A 20,811-nucleotide genomic window follows, 5' to 3' on the forward strand; every position below is an offset into this window, starting at 1 on the left:
TTACGAAATGGTACTATAATTATTAACCTAGATTGTTTGTAGCTGTGCCCTCGAAGGGGGTTGAATTAGTATAAAATTACAGCATAATCATAATTACAATATTACGGCTTCATTGTATCAGCAATATTAAAGCTTTGTCGTGTCGTAAAAATTAGAGCGTTATCAAATTTACAATATTACATTTCGTCGTGACAAAATTAAAGTTACATCATGTGACAAAAATCACAGCTTAATCATGTGACAAAATCACAGCTTAATCATGTGACAAAAATCACAGTTTAATCATGTGACAAAATCAGAGCTTAATCATGTGACAAAATCACAGCTTAATCATGTGGCAAAATCACAGCAAAATCATGTGACAAAATTACAGCATTATCATAATTACAATATTACAGCTTCATTGAATCAGCAATATTACAGCTTCTTCATGTCAGCAAAATAACAGCTTTATCATATTTACAATATTACAGCTCCTTCAAACACTACAGCATTATCATGTGATAAAATCACACATTCAACAATTGACCAAATCAATCAATCAATCAATCTTTATTGTATGAAAGGCCATTGGCCCATATACACATACAGATAAACAATATTATTTACAGCTGTACAGCGCATTTTATAATTATTTGATAACTAATATGATGCTTGACATATAATAAAGGTATTGTAATAACATTGGTAATAACCACAGTGGCAGCAGTAGTAGTAAAAAATACAAAAGGAATACAAAAGGAATGGAATGGAAATATGAAGTTTTACGTCGCAAAGGCTTTCAGCCATAACGCGACATTCAATAGAAAAGGATCTATCAGGAGGATCTATCAGAAATATACTCATCATGTCAGGACAATTTGACAATTTAAATTTATATGCATTTCTAGTAGAAACAAACAGACAAAAATGAAATGTAGATACTCCTGATCTAGATGCGAAAGTTTCAAAACAACTTATTATTTCTGGACATATCGGATTTACTAAGTAGTTTACTACGCACTCGTAGACTTTGATAGATGTATTGTAATATCTTAGTTAATTTTTTACTAGAGATACCATTAAAAGATAATATTTTGTTCATGGAATAGTGGTTCTTAGTTATATTAGGCATATATTTCAATCTTAGGTTGTCGTAGATTGGACATATAAACAAAAAGTGTAATTCGTTTTCAATATGGTTTTCGCAGAATGGACAAAAACGCATATCCTTAGGAATAGAGGAGAAGCGACCCCTGTTGCACATCAAATCATTTAACCCTAGCCTAAGTTTAATAAATGTGTCTCTAATTTTTCTCTCTGTTATAGTATGCAGGTAAACCTCTGGTGTTAGACAATATTTAAAGGTTTTATAAACGTCGTAGCGTGTACTGTTATCTAGTGACGACCTCCAATTTTGAGTAAATCACACCTTCATCACGTGAAAATAATCACAGCTTCATCACGTGACAAAATCACAGCTATATTATGGGACAAATTCACAGCTTCATCACGTGACAAAATGACAACTATATTATGGGACAAAATCACAGCTTCATCACGTGACAAAATCACAGCTATATTATGGGACAAAATCACAGCCTCATCACGTGACAAAATCACAGCTATATTATGGGACAAAATCACACCTTCATCAAGTGACAAAATCACAGCTATATTATGGGACAAAATCACAACTTCATCACGTGACAAAATTACAGCTTCAGCAAATTTGAGCAGTTCGTACTCAGAAACTTCCCTTGTGTTAAGAAACCAATCTGCATATTCTGAACCAGGATCCTATATGTTGAGAGAAGGAAAATACTACAAATCAAAACGTATCTTCATTCCCAAAACCACCCAAAAAGCAAATAGAAGAAAGAATAGTCCATTGTACGATTCCGACTATATCATACACAGCTTTTTGAAAGCGTTACTAAGGCCTTGAGTGTTGTAACTCTGCTCATTGAGCGAGAGTGGCATGGCACTCTTTTAGTACAGTTGATATTGTCTATAACGCCTGCGTCAGGGTTTCTTGCTCTCTGTCGTCCATTGCTAGATCATCTTTATTGTCTTGTGGAATGAATGCTCTGGCCAATCTCTGGATAAAAGTTGGTAAACAAAAAGTTCGTAATTCAATATGTGCATGCATGATTTTATTGCAAGTATGGTTCAAGTTTTGAACTTTCTCACATATAAGGTATTCGTTGTTTTGGAGGGTGTAACATTAAACATTAGAAGACATTGAACATCGCAAAATCAGCATTCAGCCACAAAATACCAAATAAAAAACACAAAACACAGGGAGTTTGTTGTTTAACGCCGCACTCAAAAATATTCTAGCTATATGACGGCGGTCTGTAAATAATCAATTCTGGACCAGACAATCCAGTGATTGACTACATGAGCATCGATCCACGCAATCGGGATACCATGACATGCATCAACCAAATCAGCTAGCCTGACCACCCGATCCCCTTAGTCGCCTCTTACTACAAACATGGGTTGCTGAAAACCAAATCTAACCCGAGGTGTTCTTTTTTATAGTATACAGCCGGACATATAGTCGAAATAGTCGAAATGTAGAACAGATCCTTTCAGCACTTTATGTCATGGAAAACATAATAGAGTAAGTTTGTTGCCCCTCTTTCTCTTTTAGCCAACTTTGGGTTGTTGTTTTATCGCTACTGAAATGGGTTTTTTCTCCGATAACTTGAAAATGTTACCTGCTTGACTGATGTCCCATCTGACTTCCAAACAGAGTAGACCATCCAACCTGGGGTCGGTAAAACTATGGCTACAGATATAAGCCAGCCAATCACAGTTGCCCATTCAGGATAGAAGTAGTCACCATATTTTGGAGGACGGTACACGTAGAAGGCGTATACTAGTATAGTCTGGAAACGATTTTTTAATAAGTCCTTTATACTATTCTCACAAGCACAGCCCATCACATAAACTTCAATAAATGCCAAACAAGATGGGATATTTCGCGAACGAGCTAAATGATTCAGAGATTGTCGTTCGTAAAGGTTGTAGTTCCTCGCAAAAGTTATTCTCTACATTAACTTGTAGACGAGCAATTTTTTTATTTTTTTTATGTATACATCTATTACATGATGATACAATAAAGATAATGGACTTTATTATGCCACAGAGTGAGTTTGACCAATCAGAGAGAAGAACTACTAACCCCATTTGAGACCGCATACCATCAGTAACAGCACTCTTGTATTTTCCAACACCCATCTCACATATTTCACATGAAAATTCTACACAGCTTTGTGCTTTTATATCATTAACTGTAACGTGCAAGGACATTAAAAAAAAATAAATCACGTTCGTGACATTATTAATAAAGAAGTACAGTTAAATGTCAACACCGTTTGGTCTCTAAGATTTGAAGAGTAGTCTCCCTTTGACCCGTAACGTCAACGATTGTTAGTGTCAAGTTTCGACTTTGACATGACGCGTGATATAGGTAGTGTAAACTCTTCGGCATTATAAATTCGTTGTGGTATCCTTAGTTGTCGTATACTGTGTCATATTAGGTTAGCAGGATATTTGTCTACACACTAATATGACACTGTATACTGTAACTTAAGACACCATAATTAATGCTATATCGCCAGCAACTAAAGTAATGCTGTCGTACCAGGTCCCGTGGGGACTTACAGTCACTCTTCCACCTGCACGGTACACAACATCCCTCTAGCTGCGGGCGATTATTGGCAAGAATGACCATAGATTAAAACGGACAAATGCACCAGGTGAGGTGAGGTGAAATGGGGTTTAACGTCGCGTCCAAGATTATTGCACTTTTATAACGACGTGCATGTACGTATGTGTGTTTGTGTGGCTGCTTGTACTTGTCCGTACTGATGCCAACGGAGATACCATGCCGCAGTTTAACATGAATACCCCAATCAGACACAGTATACTGTCTCCGAGCCGACCATTCCTTGTTTTAGCCTCTTAATGCAGAGCGCCAGACAGGGTAACGACAGACCAATACACTAGGCTTATAGGTAAGCACAAACATAACTGAAAACACGTGGAATATGCATGATCTCTCAGTGGACAATACCCTACGAGGGGACAGCAATTTACACTCTCATTCAAATTGCTTTGAAATATCATGTATTTGCATGAATGTTTGCAGCGGTTAAAAGATCCGTAAGTGAGGTTGCGTTGACATACTTAGCTCCTGTCTTGTAAAACACAACACAGTCGAGTATATAATGCATGTCTTGTGTCATCACAAGGGATAGACAGGGATGATCCTCACCTTTCAGCAATTAGTCATGTGGATTACGAGAATGGCCAATCGTAGAATGGGCTTCTCAAATCTGGACTGAAAACCTAAGTAGGTGAAACCAATAGTTGGTATAATTTGAGGGTTGATTTGGGGTCGATGTGTGAAGCCAATTTCTGGTGTCCCCCGCCGTGATATTGCTGAAATATTGCTAAAAGCGGCGTTAATTCATACTCACTCACTCACTAATTTTAGGAATTGTAATATCTTTTTGGGTGTCCTTTTTGTTTGCTTTAGATCTCTGATGTAAGAACTTACAACAGGCTTGAAATCTCTATATGGAATAAGAAAGAAAAAAGCGTACATATGTTATCTCTACAATGTCAATTCAATGAAGATATTAGTCGCGATATGGCTGAGATATAGCTGTCGCGACGTTACATTTGAACTCCCATATTGTTGTCAACCTACTGTTCTGATGGCATAATGTTTTCACTTGTGACGTCAAGAACAGTAATTGTGTAACAAAATCGTAATGGGTCCAGGCGACGTCATATTTCTACTGACCAGTCAGCATTAGGAAGCACCAAGATGGGAGTGGATACTTGAACGTGGAACGCCATTGTTGTCAGGCAAGTAATCTGATGATGTAATGTGTTTTACTTTGTGACATCATAGACACTGATCGTAATGGGGGAACGTGACGTCATATAGCTTCAACTGACCATTCACAATCAGGAATCTCTAAGGTGGGTTATTATAGGAAAGTCATGACAGTCGGTCAAGAAGGAAATAGTTGTAACGCCTCACCATCAGCAGGCCAGGAGTGATGTACTTTATAAGGAACGTCAACCATCTGGGAATAGTTTTACCATACATCTCCACTGTGCACATGTCAAGTCTGATCACACCTGTAACGAAGATGTAGACAATGTTATAGACAAGACAATATGCACATGGATTAAACGAGTGCGCCGGGTGACAGGTGTTGTCATTAGATTTTTGTTTCTTTTGGCAGACGTTGTTTTAATAAACATACAGTAGTTATGCCGCTGATGTCCTCTGTAACATATTTTGGTCACGTGTTACTTTAGGTCTGCCAGCCTATCGGTATTGCACCATTGCTTCCTTTAATGACATTCTTGAAGTTTTGAAATATGTTTTGAAATATGAATTTTACGAAACTCGTTTCATCTATCATTTCTGGAAAAAGTAGTGATTGGTTTCAAGAAGGTCTTACCAACCACCCAGGCCAGTACCAGACACTCCACCACCCCAAACAACATCACGGGAGGGACAGCAGAGTACCAGTCTACGAGGGTCAAGAGGTAGATACCACCCTGCGAGGAGAACGTATACACGATACCAATGGAGAACGATGAAGATAAAGGTATGCATGTGTACATGCAAGATATATTTCAGCTGAATAAGAGATTCAGTTACAAACGTTTGATCGGGGTTACAAGTCAAAGCCTTGGTAAAGCTTTTAAAAGGTTTCATGCAGACATTTGGAGAACGTTTCGAAATCTGACGCATCTGTGACCAAAATGTCCGATGCAGTTCCCGTGTTAAGACTTGAAGTGACTTTAGCATGTGTGTGCGGCGGGCGCCACCAGTTGGACAGAATACGCTCACCTGGTGTCATCACTATTTGATAGGGATTAAGAATAGCTTATTATATGTCGGAATTGTACAACAGACTCGTCTTCTTAGCATTGTAGAGAGGTTTTGTCACTTTTATTTAATTAATTAAACGTAATTGGTTATTATGTAACAATGCACCAACGAAAATCAACGTTGGTAAAAGATTATACAAGTTTCTCGTACGAATTTGTTGCACAAGATACTATGTAATGTGGGTAACCCTTCAAGATTCGTGGTGATGAGAGTATACACCATTCATACACATATGTACTTAACAGGGACTGGTTTATAAGTGGGCGAGCGAGTCCAAATTTGATGCTCCGTTTTATCAGCCACAAAGCGACAACAGTAAGGTAAATAGGAATATAAACACATTGGATAGATAAATATATAACATATTTTTTAAAGAAATGTCAACTACGCTAGTCGCATGTTATTTAAACAATATTCACGGTTTCTGAAAAAGACCAACTTCTTAAAGAACTTTAAAAATGCATAGATTATCCGAACCATTGTGGCAATAAATTTCATAAGTATCGAAATCATCGCTGTTAGTATGATCAAATTGGCTTTACACGTTTGCTGCTGAAGATATCATGTCATGGGGGTGATCACCCTTAATGGGTTGTGCTAAAAATAGCTCATACACATTATGCGCATTATCATAACCTTATTATAAGGGACTAGTGAAAAGGAATACCTGTGTAGTGTACGGGAGAGTCAGAAGGAAAGAGGGAATAAAGACGAGAAGAAGAAGCAGCCACCGGTGTCTGGTCAGCTTAGGGAACTGGTCAGAAAGTGTCTCCGACAGTATCTCCAAACTCGGCATCTGTGAAACAACAAGAACCTCGACAACTGACCATTTCATAACTGTAAATACGCAATAAATATATAGCTATATAGATTGTTCCCTGTTCCATGTTCCCTGTTCCCTGCCAGCAGATACATAATTTATCATTATTCATTTACTTCCATTTTATATTCATTTCCCTGAGGGCGAATGTAAGCTCAAGTCATTCAAAGAATATTTATTTTTACCACCGTTTTAAGTCGCATTTTAGATTGATGACTAACATTGCGTGCAATCGCCAACAGCTGGAGTGATGGTATAAATCATGCTAAGGCACGGTGCAGGAAGCAGAAGTCCCACCGTCCAGAGTATGGTTGCGAAGTTTGGTTACTGGCGATCTATAGCCCATTTCTGTATTGTGCTGTTAAATGATATCTTATACTTTTACATGGTCTCAAACTAGTTCCAAATAACATCTTCGATAATCTAGTTATTGTACTGTCCTTCGATGACAGGATTTAGTAAATCTAACTCTATATGTTATTACTGTATAATTTTGCCTCGTCACAAAATGGCCGAAATATTCCCGATGTGACGTTACATTTTAACTCACTCACTCAGTAAACTGAATTGTTTTGTTTGTAATCTGTTTTCTTGAAAACGATCTTATATTTATATATTTCTGCATCAAGGTATATCCGTATGGATCAGGGCCAAGACAATATAATCTATAATAGTTCTTTTTACCGTTGTATCAAGGCCCAACGTCATCATCATCACAAAGACCAGCACCGACCACAACTGGGGCAAAGGGAGATAAGTCACTGCTTCCGGTAATACTGAGAACGCCAGATTAAGACCTAAAAAGAGTTGAGAGAGAATGAGTTGGTTGTATTATCATATTACAATCCTCCTACACTGAAATTCAACACACAATGTAAACAGGTTTAAATATAAGTGCTGTCTCGTGAACATCTGGGTTAGTATTGATCTTCAACAACCGTAGTCCGTGATGCGTACAGAATACCTTTTACTTAATTTGAAAAAATGTTTCCATGTGTCCGTAATGCCTAATGCGTAGTGACGCGTGGACATTCCGGGGTAGAATAGGTCTTCAGCAACCCAGCTTGCCGTTAAAGGTGACTATGCTTTTTTCATTATTTACCGACCACCGTCACATGGATGGAATATTACAGAGTGCGGCGATAAACAAAACAGCAAACAAACAAAATGCTACATAATTAACACAAACAAACCTGATGACTGGAAGTCGTCCATGTCGACCCCGGTCACGTAAGCCATGTGCCCCAACACCGTGAAGATAGACAGTCCACAGAAGATGGTGATCAGAGGGTCCACGATGCAAGCGATCAGAGCCAGTCTGGTAAAAAGATGTCGGTATACTGTGACATGAATCTGCTCTTTTGTCATACTGCTTCTTTTCCCACAGTAGTAACTACGGCATTGTAGCTCACCTGGATATGTAGTCAACAGCTTAAAATATCAAATAAAGACATTTTAAAATTATTAAATATAAATATATGAATACATAAATAAACTAACACTATAATGGAATGTGTTTCTTTGTTGTTTTACGCCGCTTTGCGCAATACACACCCCTCACCCCAACTCAACCACGTGTCGACTCCGGTTAAGAATAGGTCCCCAGTAGGTTCCCAACGGAGGCATCGTAAGGAGCGTCAAAGTGGATCGGGAGTTTATGCTAGGTGGCTTTGGGTTAACGTCACACACACACACACACACACAGAGAGAAAGAGAGAGAAAGAGAGAGAGAGAGAGAGAGAGAGAGAGAGAGAGAGAGAGAGAGAGAGAGAAAGAGTTGGGTGTCTTTGTCTGTGGGTGGGGATGGGGGATAGGTGTGGGTGTGGGTGCAGACTGGTACAGATAAACAGGCGATATACATATTCATATACATATTGCGAGTGCTGGACAAATATAAAAAAAAAATCACACAGGTCTATTTCAATACTCACCTGTAGCAGTTGCTGTTGGGCTGGTTGTGACTGGACACTGTATTCGCAATCCCCTTACTGGTCCCCATGGAATGAAGAGCGTAACCACAGGCCTCGATCCACATCTGTGGAGAAGATGAAGCACAATGCATACGTCCTGATATATCTGTAATATTGCTAAGTTTGTGGTTCAACAAGACACTAACAACAACAAAAAACACTGAAAACGTCTCACATATATAAAAAAAGTTGAAACTAGTAACTTATTACGTCGTTGTTGAAAATAAAGTTCTAAACCTACTGTGGGGCTTTTCAGCTTTCCAAAGTCCGGTTTGATCATGTACAGAAGTCCGTCTAGTGCCCCTGGCAACAGGGACCCACGGATGAGTATGACGGTACACAGGATAAGGGGTAACATAAATGTCACGTACACAATCTGAAAGTGAAATATAGCTTTTTTTAATTAAATTCAATTAAGAATTTGTATATCGCATTTTCCAATTAAATACTGCTAAAATGCCCTTGGACCATGACTGATCTTGTCAAAGGCTCTCTTGAAGAGACATATGTCGAGTGTCTTTTTGAAATTGTCAGATTTTCTGTGTCTCTGATATTTTGTGGCAGATTGTTGCATAGCAATGGGCCAGCATGTTGAAATGACCAATCGCCATATGTTTTGGCAAATGACTTTCGTAATTTTCCTTTCTACATTTCTGCATGTAGTTCCCTTGATCACTATTAGATTCGATATGTCCCAACTTTCTAACTCATCATGCGAAAAGCCTTTTACTACATCAGGTGTCATTAGCGTAATCCTGGAAACATTAGTTTTCTGACAAACCATTTCAAGGAAAGTGATCAATTAACAAATAAACTGAATTCAAATTAACGTAAATTATTTATTGAAAAAATATACTTCCTTAAAAACGCCAATGAAGGTTAAGAATAAATGGAAAATGAATACGGTGTATTTCCGATCAATTGTTTAAAAGTACCTTCCCCGTCACTCGAATTCCTCTGAGCAGCATGAAATACATGCCTACATAGGTCAAGGCCAGACATCCAAACAGTGGCCACCGTATGGAACCTGCATCGTCGAGACCATTCGAGATTTCCAGTGCATTAAATCTGTAACAGATATGTTCAATATCGACATGTCCAGTGCATTAAATCTGTAACAGATATGTTCAATATCAACATGTCCAGTGCATTAAACCTGAAACAGATATGTTCAATATCAACATGTTCAGTGCATTAAACCTGTAATAGATATATTCAATATCGACATGTCCAGTGCATTAAAAGTGTAACAGATATGTTCAATATCGACATGTCCAGTGCATTAAATCTGTAACAGATATGTGCAATATCGACATGTCCAGTGCATTAAATCTGTAACGGATATGTTCAATATCGACATGTCCAGTGCATTAAATCTGTAACAGATATGTTCAATATCGACATGTCCAGTGCATTAAATCTGTAACAGATATGTTCAATATCAACATGTCCAGTGCATTAAATCTGTAACAGATATGTTCAATATCGACATGTTCAGTGCATTAAATCTGTAACAGATATGTTCAATATCGACATGTCCAGTGCATTAAATCTGTAACAGATATGTTCAATATCGACATGTTCAGTGCATTAAATCTGTAAAAGATATGTTCAATATCAACATGTCCAGTACCTTAAACCTGTAACGGATATGTTCAATATCAACATGTCCAGTGCATTAAATCTGTCACAGATATGTTCAATATCAACATGTCCAGTGCATTAAATCTGAAAAAGATATGTTCAATATCGACATGTTCAATGCATTAAATCTGTAACAGATATGTTCAATATCGACATGTTCATTGCATTAAACCTGTAACAGATATGTTCAATATCGACATGTTCATTGCATTAAACCTGTAACAGATATGTTCAATATCAACATGTCCAGTGCATTAAATCTGTAACAGATATGTTCAATATCGACATGTCCAGTGCATTAAACCTGAAACAGATATGTTCAATATCAACATGTCCAGTGCATTAAACCTGAAACAGATATGTTCAATGTCAACATGTTCAGTGCATTAAACCTGTAATAGATATATTCAATATCGACATGTCCAGTGCATTAAACCTGTAACAGATATGTTCAATATCAACATGTCCAGTGCATTAAATCTGTAACAGATATGTTCAATATCAACATGTTCAGTGCATTAAATTTGTAACAGATATGTTCAATATCGACATGTCCAGTGCATTAAATCTGTAACCTATATGTTCAATATCAACATGTCCAGTGCATTAAACCTGTAACAGATATGTTCAAAAATATTTTACAAAACGTATTTGATCAGGGGAAAACAGCCAAACGCAGTTGTTACAGGCCAGTAGGGATTCAGAGTTGGAATACATACTAGCAACCTAGGCGAATAAGTGGATCATTTTTAACCACTCATAGCAAAATATTATACTAGTATGTAAACCAGATGTGCTATGTGACCAAAATTGATTATTTCCTTACCCACGCAATCTTTCATAGTATCTTAGAAACAGTTTTGTTTTCTCAAAGGTTAAGTCGATATTGCATACCACCAGTTCAAAAATAACTGGTTGAGTATTTTTGCCGAAAGATATGCAAATTATTTGTAAAATCAGAGAGTGCGTTTGGTGCAGTGCGGGATATCACCAAGGCTTAACTATTGTTGCATAATTGAAGGGAAGTAACTCTTCCAGTAAGAAGCTGGTTTCAGTTATACGGAAATTCGTTTATACGGACGAATTGTGAAATGACGCAAGTGTCCGTATAAACGAGGCTCAACAATTGTTCGTAACCTGCCTCCAGAATTCTTCAGTGGCGCTCGCAACACTGACGCCATCAGTGGATCCATTCAGGTGACCCGACTGTGTCGTGTTAATGGCAGCTCGCAGTGGAACCGTGCCATTCACTGTGGTGTTCATCCCTTGGTGCCCATACAGCGTCGACTCCACGCAGCTGGGCGTGTTCCAGGGGTTGCCACAGGTGGACCAGGGCAGGGGGTTGAAGAAGGAGTTGAAGAAGTAGTAGAGATACCAGGAGAAGTACATGGACGTGTACATGGCGTACACCCACGACACCAACGCCGACCCAAAACCCAGACCTGATCGAATGACACAGATTATCGATGACAGATCGACTAATTATTTTCATCTGGGATATTGAGATAGAATAGGTTTGCAATTCATATTAAAAAAAAAACCTTTTTAACCCCAAATGTGCCTTTTAAAACATCAAGCAAACGATTAATTTTGTGGAGTAAAACACGAGAAATATCTTTTCGAGCATTTGAGGAAACAGAATATATTTTTTTCAAAAACTATAGGCCCCTTATAATGTGCAGTAATGACTGATTGAACAATAGTCAAGCTGAAATTGATACAAATGCATCTTGAAGCTGTTCATTCGGTGTTTATTTTATTTCATGCTTGTTGTTCCACGTCACGCTCAGCAATATTCCAGCTGTCTGTAAATAATGTAATCTGCACCAGACAATCCACCAATTTAGCGATCCTGACCACCCGTTCCCGTCAGTCGCCTCTTACGACAAGCATGGGTTGCTGAAGTCCTGTTCTACCCCAGATCGTCACGGGTCTTATTCTGTGTTTCATCAAGTATGATCAACATTAAAGCAGAAATTAGATGAAAGATTGTTTATACTCAACACATGGTATTTACAAAATTTACGTTACTCAATTAGAGTGAGTGAGTGAGTATGGTTTTACGCTGCTTTTAGCAATATTCCAGCAATATCACACGTTGTACCCATGTCGGGAATCGAACCCGGGTCTTCGGCGTGGCCAGCGAATGCTTTAACCATTAGGCTACCTGACCCCGCCTATGACTACTTTTGGACCGACTGAACATGTTTTACTTTTATCACCTCTATTCAGCATACGATATGTCACCAATTGTGAGACTGACTGAAAAGCTTTACATTTCCGTGCAGTGAAGTGTAGTTGTTGATCCCAAGAGGCGAGACCAAATTTGTCAATTTGTTTTGGAATTAAAATTACATATGGCTTATTTTTGATACCTGGAACACACATGAAACCCTTATTGGACTACAACACCAACACAAAATGTCATGTCAATCAAATCCCATTACATTCAAATCTCAGTGTACCTAACGCTGCACAAAGATCTGTGCACACCCATTACGTTTAAAAGTAAAAAAATGTAACACGTTTAGAAGATATGTTATGCAAAACTTCGAAACAGAAAAGTAATATTATTATTACTTAAGGCCATCTACCTCAAGTCCCTTCCGACAACAACATACACAAACACAAAATGCTCATTTTTCCACCTAAATGTTCACCTATTACTTCCTTCTCGCAGACAAAAAAATTAGTAACATAAAAAAAGTGAAAACTACCGGTAAATAAAACTGAGTGCATCTTAATTTACTCGAAATATATTTATATAAAATCATCAAAATGTAAATACCTTTCATTGCTGGACAAAATTTCCACACCTCAACAGGACCCCTCTGGTAGTACTGCCCGATGACGACCTCCAGGAAGTATAGCGGGAGAGAACAGAGACCCACAAACACCAGGTAGGGAATCAGGAAGGCTCCTGAGGAAAGGACCACATTCATCTGTGTGTGAGTAGGACTTTCCCACGCTTTTAAGGATTACTCTGAGTGGGGAATTGAACCTCCAACTTGGGAGTGATGAGCGAAGGCTTTATCTTATAAGCCACCAAATGTCTCATTTGATAACAAGAATATTCAGAATACAGTTAACGACGGTTATAACGAACTAAAAGGGACCATCTTGCAATTTTACCCACAAGAGATTTGAAAATTAATTTGAATAAGGATATAGTACAGATGTCGTCTTTCAAAAGCATGATTGTATATTTCTTGTTTATATTCATCTCGGAAATTATGAAAATGGATGTTACTTTCAGCTTAATGCTGAGATATTTATGACAAATATTCGTCACACAATACAGCTTTCACAAGACTCCAATAAGCATTGAACGTCTTGCTTTCTTTTCTGTGGATGCATGGTTGCAACTTCAAAATTTAAGGTGTCTATCCTGTTGGTGTGGTCTTTCATCCTGTGACACATGCATGCGTATTGATCCTGTATACATACCTCCGCCATTCCTTGCACAGAGATAAGGAAACTTGAGCAGAGTTCCCTCCCCTACACTGTATCCCAACAAGGTGATGATGCCATCCACTCGATGGCCCCACGTCTCTCTTTTGTCTGCAAGCATTATATGCATCACATCTTTAGAGAGCACCTGCTTCTTTGTCTCGTGAGGTGTCAGTGAGTTTCGTTTGATCTGTTTCTTTATGCATATGAATCGGAATGTCTGATCGGAGTGGCAAAATGGAAACATGCGAAGTTCAATTCATGCTTCAGGTATATGAATGACTGATATCTTTCAAAAATTATCAAGTAGCACGTTCCCTTCCACTGACTTAGGGGGGCACGGGTGGCCCAGTCGTCTAAGGCGCCGCGATCTGCTGTGCAGAGTTGCGTCCCTTGGGCACGCCAGAAACCTATGATTGTGGGTTCGAATCCCGGTTTGCCCCGATTATGTTTCTAGGTTTGTCAGCACCATACCCGTGCTCGTGGGTTTCACCGAAGTGGTAAACGTCTGAGACCTGCATCACTTTGGGCTTTCCTCACACATTTAGCTGATACGCCGCGATATAACTGGAATACTGTTAAAAGCGGCGTTAAACCCAACTCACTCACTAACTCCACTGACTTAAGCAACTGAACTTGAAATAAAAGAGACCATTGGAACCGCTGCATCAGTTTCATGATTAAAATTTAGTGATATGCATACAGATTCAGAGTGACAAAGTATTCACAAGACTGTGAGGGAGCAACCATTTCAGTTTCAGGAAAGGATTTGGGTACGTGATCAGCTTTTGTTTTCTAAATGTTTAGGAGCTCAGTCATGTTTTGCAAAATAAACGTGATCATTATTTTAGAAGAATAAAAGAAATGAACTGAATTCCTTTTACTCTTTAATGTACACTTCGGATGAGTTGTCTTTTGCTTTCAGTAGACATCCGTCGATGTCGATATAACAAGTTTGACAGAGGTCAGATACAAGGTATTGACTTCAGTTCTAGCTCACATACCTTTGACAACAGTCACCTTTTCTTGGTCTCTGTTGGACATGTTGGAATCTGTGGTTGGTGTTGTGTTTTTTGCCTGTAGAATAATTTGTCAAGATTTATTATCGAACAATGGTATTCATGGTCATATGAAGAAGGACACTACTTTCCAGATACATCTATAGTTTCACGCCGGAGTGAGCATTGATCAAGCTATATGACTGCGGCCGGAAAATAATCGGTTCTAGACAAGACAAGTCAATGTTTGATATTTTGAGCAACGTTCCCGATAATTTGATCCCCTGTTGGGGGCACGGGTGGCCCAGTCGTCTAAGGCGCCGCTATTCGCTGTGCATAGTTGCGTCCCTTTGGCACGCCAGAAACCTATGATTGTGGTTTCGAATCCCGGTTCGCCCCGATTATGTTCCTAGGTTTGTCAGCACCATACCCGTGGGTTGCAACGAAGTGGTAAACGTCTGAGACCTGCATCACCTCGGGCTTTCCTCCCACATTAAGCTGACACGCCGTGGTATAACTGGAATACTGTTAAAAGTGGCGTTAAACCCAACTCACTCACTCACTCAGTAATCTCCTCTTACGGCACGCACTGTTTATTGTGGAAGTCTTCTAACCCAGAGTCCTCACGGAGCCCATATCTAAATTAATAAAGCTGCAAAACTCTTCCCATAGTCATAGGAAATCTCAACCAAAAGAAGTGGCGAGTGTACGATTCTATCTGAAGCACGTTTGTTTATTCTATATAAAACAAATTGTGATGATTCTAGGTGTTCACGATAAGGTGCGCATATCCCGCCCCACCGGTGGCACGCGACCCGTGAGGATCCGGGGTAGAAGATGTCTTCAGCAACCCAGACGTAAGAGGCGACTAACGGAATCGGGTGGTCAGACTAGCTGATTTGGTTGATGCATGTCATCATATCCCAATTGCGTGGATCGATGCTCATGATGTCGTGATATGTGTTAAAATATTTCTTATAATTGTTAAATAATACATTTGGTGTAAGAAGTATATTTATTAAATATTTTATTCTAGAAGACATATATTGTTTTTACAAACATTAGTAAATATCTTCTTTGATAGGCATTTAGAAGTTGGAGTACTAAGTAAGGATAAGAATTTATGGATGAACAACTTCTTTATTACAATTAAGAGCTTGGTCTGTAAGGACTGATTGGAGGTAGTTTTGATGTTTAGTGATAGCATCCAGGGTGAAGGACTTGGTCTTGCGATGGTGGCGTATCCGTTCTATGACTAGGTGTTGCGAGGCTTTCTGGAGGATGGCGCGAGCTGCTGGTGAGTTGACAGGGCTTCTTAGCTGTAGGCCTTTAGGCACGAGTTTGTTGTCTCTGCATCGCATCAAGAACGTCAGGTGGTTGGAAGAATGGATGTACTTAATGTCAAGGTTGTTGAGTCGGTTGATGGTTGAGATTGCCACGTCTCCATGAAGACGACTAATAACTTCTTTTATCATATAATGGGTAGGTTTCTCGGCAGGATAAAGCCAACGGATAAAAACGATATCCGTTGGGGTCATATGCGGATAGAGATGCAAATATCAAAGGTCAAGTAGGGACTACTTTCACTGTTTATAAACAAACATGGCGTCGCCCTCGTCATTCGGCGATCGAGTCAGAATTAACCATCGGGAATCTGGATAAACTACAGAGATAATTGCTTTCATTATCAAAAGAACAGTCTAATATACTGAAAATCAGTGTCTAACTGTGACGTGGCTAAGGCATTTTATAAGTTTTGGCAACTTTGGAGATATAAATTCCGACACAATTTTGCGAGAGCACGAGGCCTAGCCAAGCGGGATCAGTAGCCATATCTGTGCTTGTAGACCTCTGCGGCTTGAACCTTTCTCCACAAATTAAAATAGTTAGATTTGGCCGAAATATGTTTGAATTGTTACCTTGTTTCGTTTTGTCGCTGTGTGTACATCTGACTACACTTCTTAACGTTATGACAGGACAGACCGACTGTCAACAACGTCTGACCGTTGCCGTGACGTCTCATAGACAAGGGTTAGAGTAGCTTCCCTTTGACAAAGGGCAGTTACTCTAGCAGACAGACCGATCGATTGCCGCGAAAGGTAATTAAAAACAATTGTTGTTTTGCGTATATGTTGCTTCGCCACTGTATAAGAAAGAGATTTCAGTTGGAACTATATTGGCTACTGTCACTGTCCGACTGACACATAACTTACCCTTTGACGTTATAAATATAAATGCGCGCATTCCAGGAAAACTCGCAATGTTTCGGTAATGATTTTGAGAGAGGGAAAGCGATTTTGAAGCACAGAATTAAAGAATGACATTATATGATAAAGAGGTTATCACGCTGGTGTGTTTGGGGATGGTAAATATCCTGTATTAGGAATAAACACTATGTATTTAGCTCGCCAAGGCTCCAAAAACACAATGTTTATTCCTAATGCAGGATATTTACCATCCCCAAACACACTCGCGTGATAACCTCTATTGATAGACTTTAGAAGTTAAGAGCTCTTAATTGTAATAGAGAAGTTGTTCATCCACAAATTCTTATCCTTACCTTAATTAGTAAATATGTACAAAGATGGGTCGCAAATCATCACCCATTCTCGATTGTTTTGCACCCCAAACAAAATAGATGGTAGACCCCAAGCGTGGCTGGCTGCATTGATTTGACAGATTAGGAAGTGTTGAAATCAGGCGTTTATCGACCGATCAGTTTAATTCATACTTACCAGTCAGCAACCCCATCTGAAGCCCAGCTAATGAGCCCGGCTGCGTGTCAAGGCTCTTTGTAAACACTGCCTGTTTCGCCACATATCTAGTTTTATCACGTGAAATTGTAATTTACTGTTTAGTATTATTGACAGCGAGCAATACCGTCATGTGTTCACACTGTAGATGAGGAAACAAGAAATCCGCGAGATTTAAATTAGTTTTACCTATTGGAATAGCGTATATGCTACATATAAACAATAAACGACTCGTGGTCGTTGTTTATCGTGCAATAACACGCTTCGAGTGGTTTATTGTCCCTGAAGTGTACTATAAACGACCACGAGTCGTTTTTTATATGAGATATCAGGTGAGGTCGCGTCCAAGATTATTGCACTTACATAGCGACGTGCATGCACCCTTAACCCCTTAATGCCGAGCGCCAGACAGGGTAACAACAAGTACCATTTTGTAACGTCTTTTGGTATGACGAGGCCGGGGATCGAACTCCGGGCCTCCCGCTCTCCGCGGAGACAGTCATATGATATATCAACATTATGTACATACTCTTTAAGGATGTTCATAAGATTTACAAGTTTTAAAAATATTCATGTTTAAATAAATGATGTCTCCTTCAATACAATCCGATCGCGGCAATGTCGGACAAGACCTTTTTTATGAACAGGTGGGTTACATTTAACACTATAAAGAGAAAATGTGCCAAATGGGTGCAACGCGTATATCTGCGTTGCCTAGGTACATTAAGGAGGACAACTCACTACCCCCTCAAAAATAGCATCATTCAATTTACGACGTCATCAAGTTCCGAGCGTATGATCGAATCTCCAGAAATGACGTCATGATAGAATAAGGTTCTATTGTAAAATAAACTACGCCTCGTCCTACATTGTTCTGTTGCATTTATCGCATAACTATCTTATTTACACACATGCAGCAAGCTATGCTGGTCCAAAATGGATTGGGTGGTCGGGATTTGTGACTTGGTTGATTGTATGTCATCGTATCCCAATAGCAATCTTCTGTCGTTGCGTCACACATAAAGAATATTACCACAGACAAACGTGTGCAGGAATGTTAAGTTTTCCAAATGAGCTGTTAGATAAGGCTACAATTCCATTGAGGAGTGTACTGTAATGCCAGGTGAGCGTATCCTGCCCCATCGGTAATATCCTCACAAACACATGCAAAGTCAAGTGTTCACCTGAGTGAGTGAGTGAGTTTGATTTTACGCCGCTTTTAGCAATATTCCAGCAATATCACGGCGGGAGGGGTGGGGGGGGGTGACACCAGAAATGTCCTTCACACATTGTACCCATGTCGGGATTCGAACCCGGGTCTTCGGCGTGACGAGCGAACGCTTTAACCACTAGGCTACCCGACCGCCCCTGTGTTCACCTGAACAAACACGAGTCAAAACAGGGAATCGAATTGAACATCATTTTGGTGACAGATGTCGTAACCGAGACTGTTGCTGTAATGCAAGGAGTCACAACCAATGGTTTGTTTGTTTGTGTGTTTCTTGCTTAACGCCGCACTCTGCAATATTCCAGCTATATGACGGCGGTCTGTAAATAATCGAGTCTGGACCAGACAATCCAGTGATTGACATCATGAGCATCGATCCATGCAATTGGGCATCAACCAAGTCAGCGAACCTGACCACCCGACAAGCATAGTGTCCTTTTACGACAAGCATGGGTTACTGAAGACCCATTCTACCCCAGATCTTCAAGGGTCTTTTAGAGATGGTACATAATGCGATTGGAGACGGTGTGGAGAGAGGTATTATCCAGGCTGGTATCACATACGACAGAATGGATCTGATGAAGATGAAGGGTTCTCAACCGGAATCAACGTATTGGGCAGACCAATACACAAGTGCTTTTTCCGAGAGAAGGATTTGAGTGAGTGTGGTTTAACGCCGCTTTTAGCAATATTCCAGCAATATCACAGCGGGGACACCAGAAATGGGCTTCACACTTTGTACCCATGTCGGGAATCGAACCCGGGTCTTCGGCGTGACAAGTGAACGCTCTAACCACTAGGCTACCCGACCGTCCCAAGAAGGCTTTGAAACAGATCCAGGCTTCTTTACGGATACACATAGATAATGTTTTGTTCCCACCCCAACTGGACACCTAACCCTTAGTGAAACTTTGAATACTTAGGGTTGCAACTGCAACCCCTATTGTAAACAGGTGAACACTAAGCCTTGCATCCGCAACTGTCCACTAGTGCCACTGTAACACTAGGCGTTGATATTGCAACCGCTTGTGGTAACTAGTGAACACAAATGGATGATGCTGTGCATACATTAAGGGTGCAACGATCCACCGATATTCCGATGCATCGCGATACTTGACCCACGATACGATATACGATAAACGTAGGCCCATTTATCGATACGTCACGATACGGAACGCAAATCTCAAGTACAGCGTTTCCCCGCTATTGTGCCTTTCAATAAATCGCTAACTTGGTTATAGCGCGCGGTAACGCATGGCTCCCAGAAACGTACTTACATTTTTAATAAGCTCAGTTTTTACACCGACAGATGTTTTTCCCCATCTCAAAAGACATTATCAGCTGATCCCCGCAAGCACATAACAATGGAAATACCTGTCAGCAAATCCGAACTGAAGCACGCAATTCAATACCATTATCATACTATCTTGTTATTAAAACGTGTTCATTGTATATCTGGACTTGTGTTTGTTTATTGTTTTCAATAAGTTATGTGAAATCGTGTGTGAAGAGATACAGCAACCACAGTCAGATTACCGCTTTTGACGCATTGAAACGAACTTCAGTTGCTATAGAATGGATACATATATTAAAAATGCCATACTTTGACTCGTTAAATGTCATATTTGTGGCAATTTGGCTAATATATGTCAACATGAACGTTTTCGCAATCGAAATACATGTAGCACGGGAAGTGCCTAGGGTGACTGGTCAAATTGTTCCATGCGTAAAAATATCCTGCAACAGCAATCACCAGTACCAAAATGCTACACTTGTGGTTCTTAAAATTTTAAATATATATATAATAAAAGCTGCAACTAAGGTAACACGCTATTGGAATATATTATTCCTGATAAAACAATAATTTCGGATACAATTTCTTCGACCATTGCATGAAAATTCTTTGACGTTGTATCACTGGTGGAGCACATTGATTATTTTCTGGTGTTTGAACTTTGAATTGTTTTTAAGGAAAGTTAGAGAAAGTTCCACTTTGAAGCTGAACAACTTCAGTAGTCTTGTTATTTTAAAACAATT

General features: G+C 39.5%; 3 protein-coding genes across 3 annotated transcripts; all 3 read right to left on the reverse strand.

Moving 5' to 3' along the window:
- Positions 1-1,990: 1,990 nt before the first annotated feature.
- Positions 1,991-7,970, reverse strand: LOC139460855 (sodium-dependent dopamine transporter-like). Its single transcript, XM_071242334.1, has 7 exons — positions 7,925-7,970; positions 7,416-7,528; positions 6,579-6,707; positions 5,475-5,574; positions 5,045-5,145; positions 2,706-2,876; positions 1,991-2,080 (listed from the first exon to the last, which is right to left on the reverse strand). The coding sequence occupies exons 1-7, from the start codon at positions 7,968-7,970 to the stop codon at positions 1,991-1,993; spliced, it is 750 nt and encodes a 249-aa protein (XP_071098435.1).
- Positions 7,971-8,658: 688 nt separating this feature from the next.
- Positions 8,659-9,678, reverse strand: LOC139460856 (sodium- and chloride-dependent creatine transporter 1-like). The gene is made up of 3 exons (XM_071242335.1): positions 9,637-9,678; positions 8,943-9,077; positions 8,659-8,766 (listed from the first exon to the last, which is right to left on the reverse strand). The coding sequence occupies exons 1-3, from the start codon at positions 9,676-9,678 to the stop codon at positions 8,659-8,661; spliced, it is 285 nt and encodes a 94-aa protein (XP_071098436.1).
- A 1,786-nt stretch (positions 9,679-11,464) lies between these two features.
- On the reverse strand, positions 11,465-14,839 carry LOC139460454 (sodium-dependent noradrenaline transporter-like). Its single transcript, XM_071241939.1, has 4 exons — positions 14,800-14,839; positions 13,793-13,906; positions 13,134-13,265; positions 11,465-11,787 (listed from the first exon to the last, which is right to left on the reverse strand). Exons 1-4 carry the CDS (start codon positions 14,837-14,839, stop codon positions 11,465-11,467), a joined length of 609 nt encoding a protein of 202 aa, XP_071098040.1.
- Positions 14,840-20,811: the final 5,972 nt, after the last annotated feature.

The sequence above is a fragment of the Haliotis cracherodii genome, unplaced genomic scaffold (assembly GCF_022045235.1).
Source record: "Haliotis cracherodii isolate W230 unplaced genomic scaffold, xgHalCrac1.p SCAF_14, whole genome shotgun sequence".
Classification (NCBI taxonomy): domain Eukaryota; kingdom Metazoa; phylum Mollusca; class Gastropoda; order Lepetellida; family Haliotidae; genus Haliotis; species Haliotis cracherodii.

Excerpts from the sequence above, each read along its gene's own strand:
- LOC139460855 (XM_071242334.1), bottom strand. The coding sequence starts at position 7,970 with ATGGCTTACGTGACCGGGGTCGACATGGACGACTTCCAGTCATCAG. Across the intron at positions 6,708-7,415 it reads CGTTGGGCCTTGATACAACG|ATGCCGAGTTTGGAGATACT; the intron begins GTAAAAAGAACT and ends GTTGTTTCACAG. Across the intron at positions 2,877-5,044 it reads TCACTCCTGGCCTGCTGATG|ACTATACTAGTATACGCCTT; the intron begins GTGAGGCGTTAC and ends AATCGTTTCCAG.
- LOC139460454 (XM_071241939.1), bottom strand. The coding sequence starts at position 14,839 with ATGTCCAACAGAGACCAAGAAAAGGTGACTGTTGTCAAAG. Across the intron at positions 13,907-14,799 it reads AAAGGTGACTGTTGTCAAAG|ACAAAAGAGAGACGTGGGGC; the intron begins GTATGTGAGCTA and ends TAATGCTTGCAG. Across the intron at positions 11,788-13,133 it reads ATTTTGTCCAGCAATGAAAG|GTCTGGGTTTTGGGTCGGCG; the intron begins GTATTTACATTT and ends TCATTCGATCAG.
- LOC139460856 (XM_071242335.1), bottom strand. The coding sequence starts at position 9,678 with ATGTATTTCATGCTGCTCAGAGGAATTCGAGTGACGGGGAAG. Across the intron at positions 9,078-9,636 it reads GAATTCGAGTGACGGGGAAG|ATTGTGTACGTGACATTTAT; the intron begins GTACTTTTAAAC and ends TTTCACTTTCAG. Across the intron at positions 8,767-8,942 it reads GAAAGCTGAAAAGCCCCACA|ATGTGGATCGAGGCCTGTGG; the intron begins GTAGGTTTAGAA and ends TCTTCTCCACAG.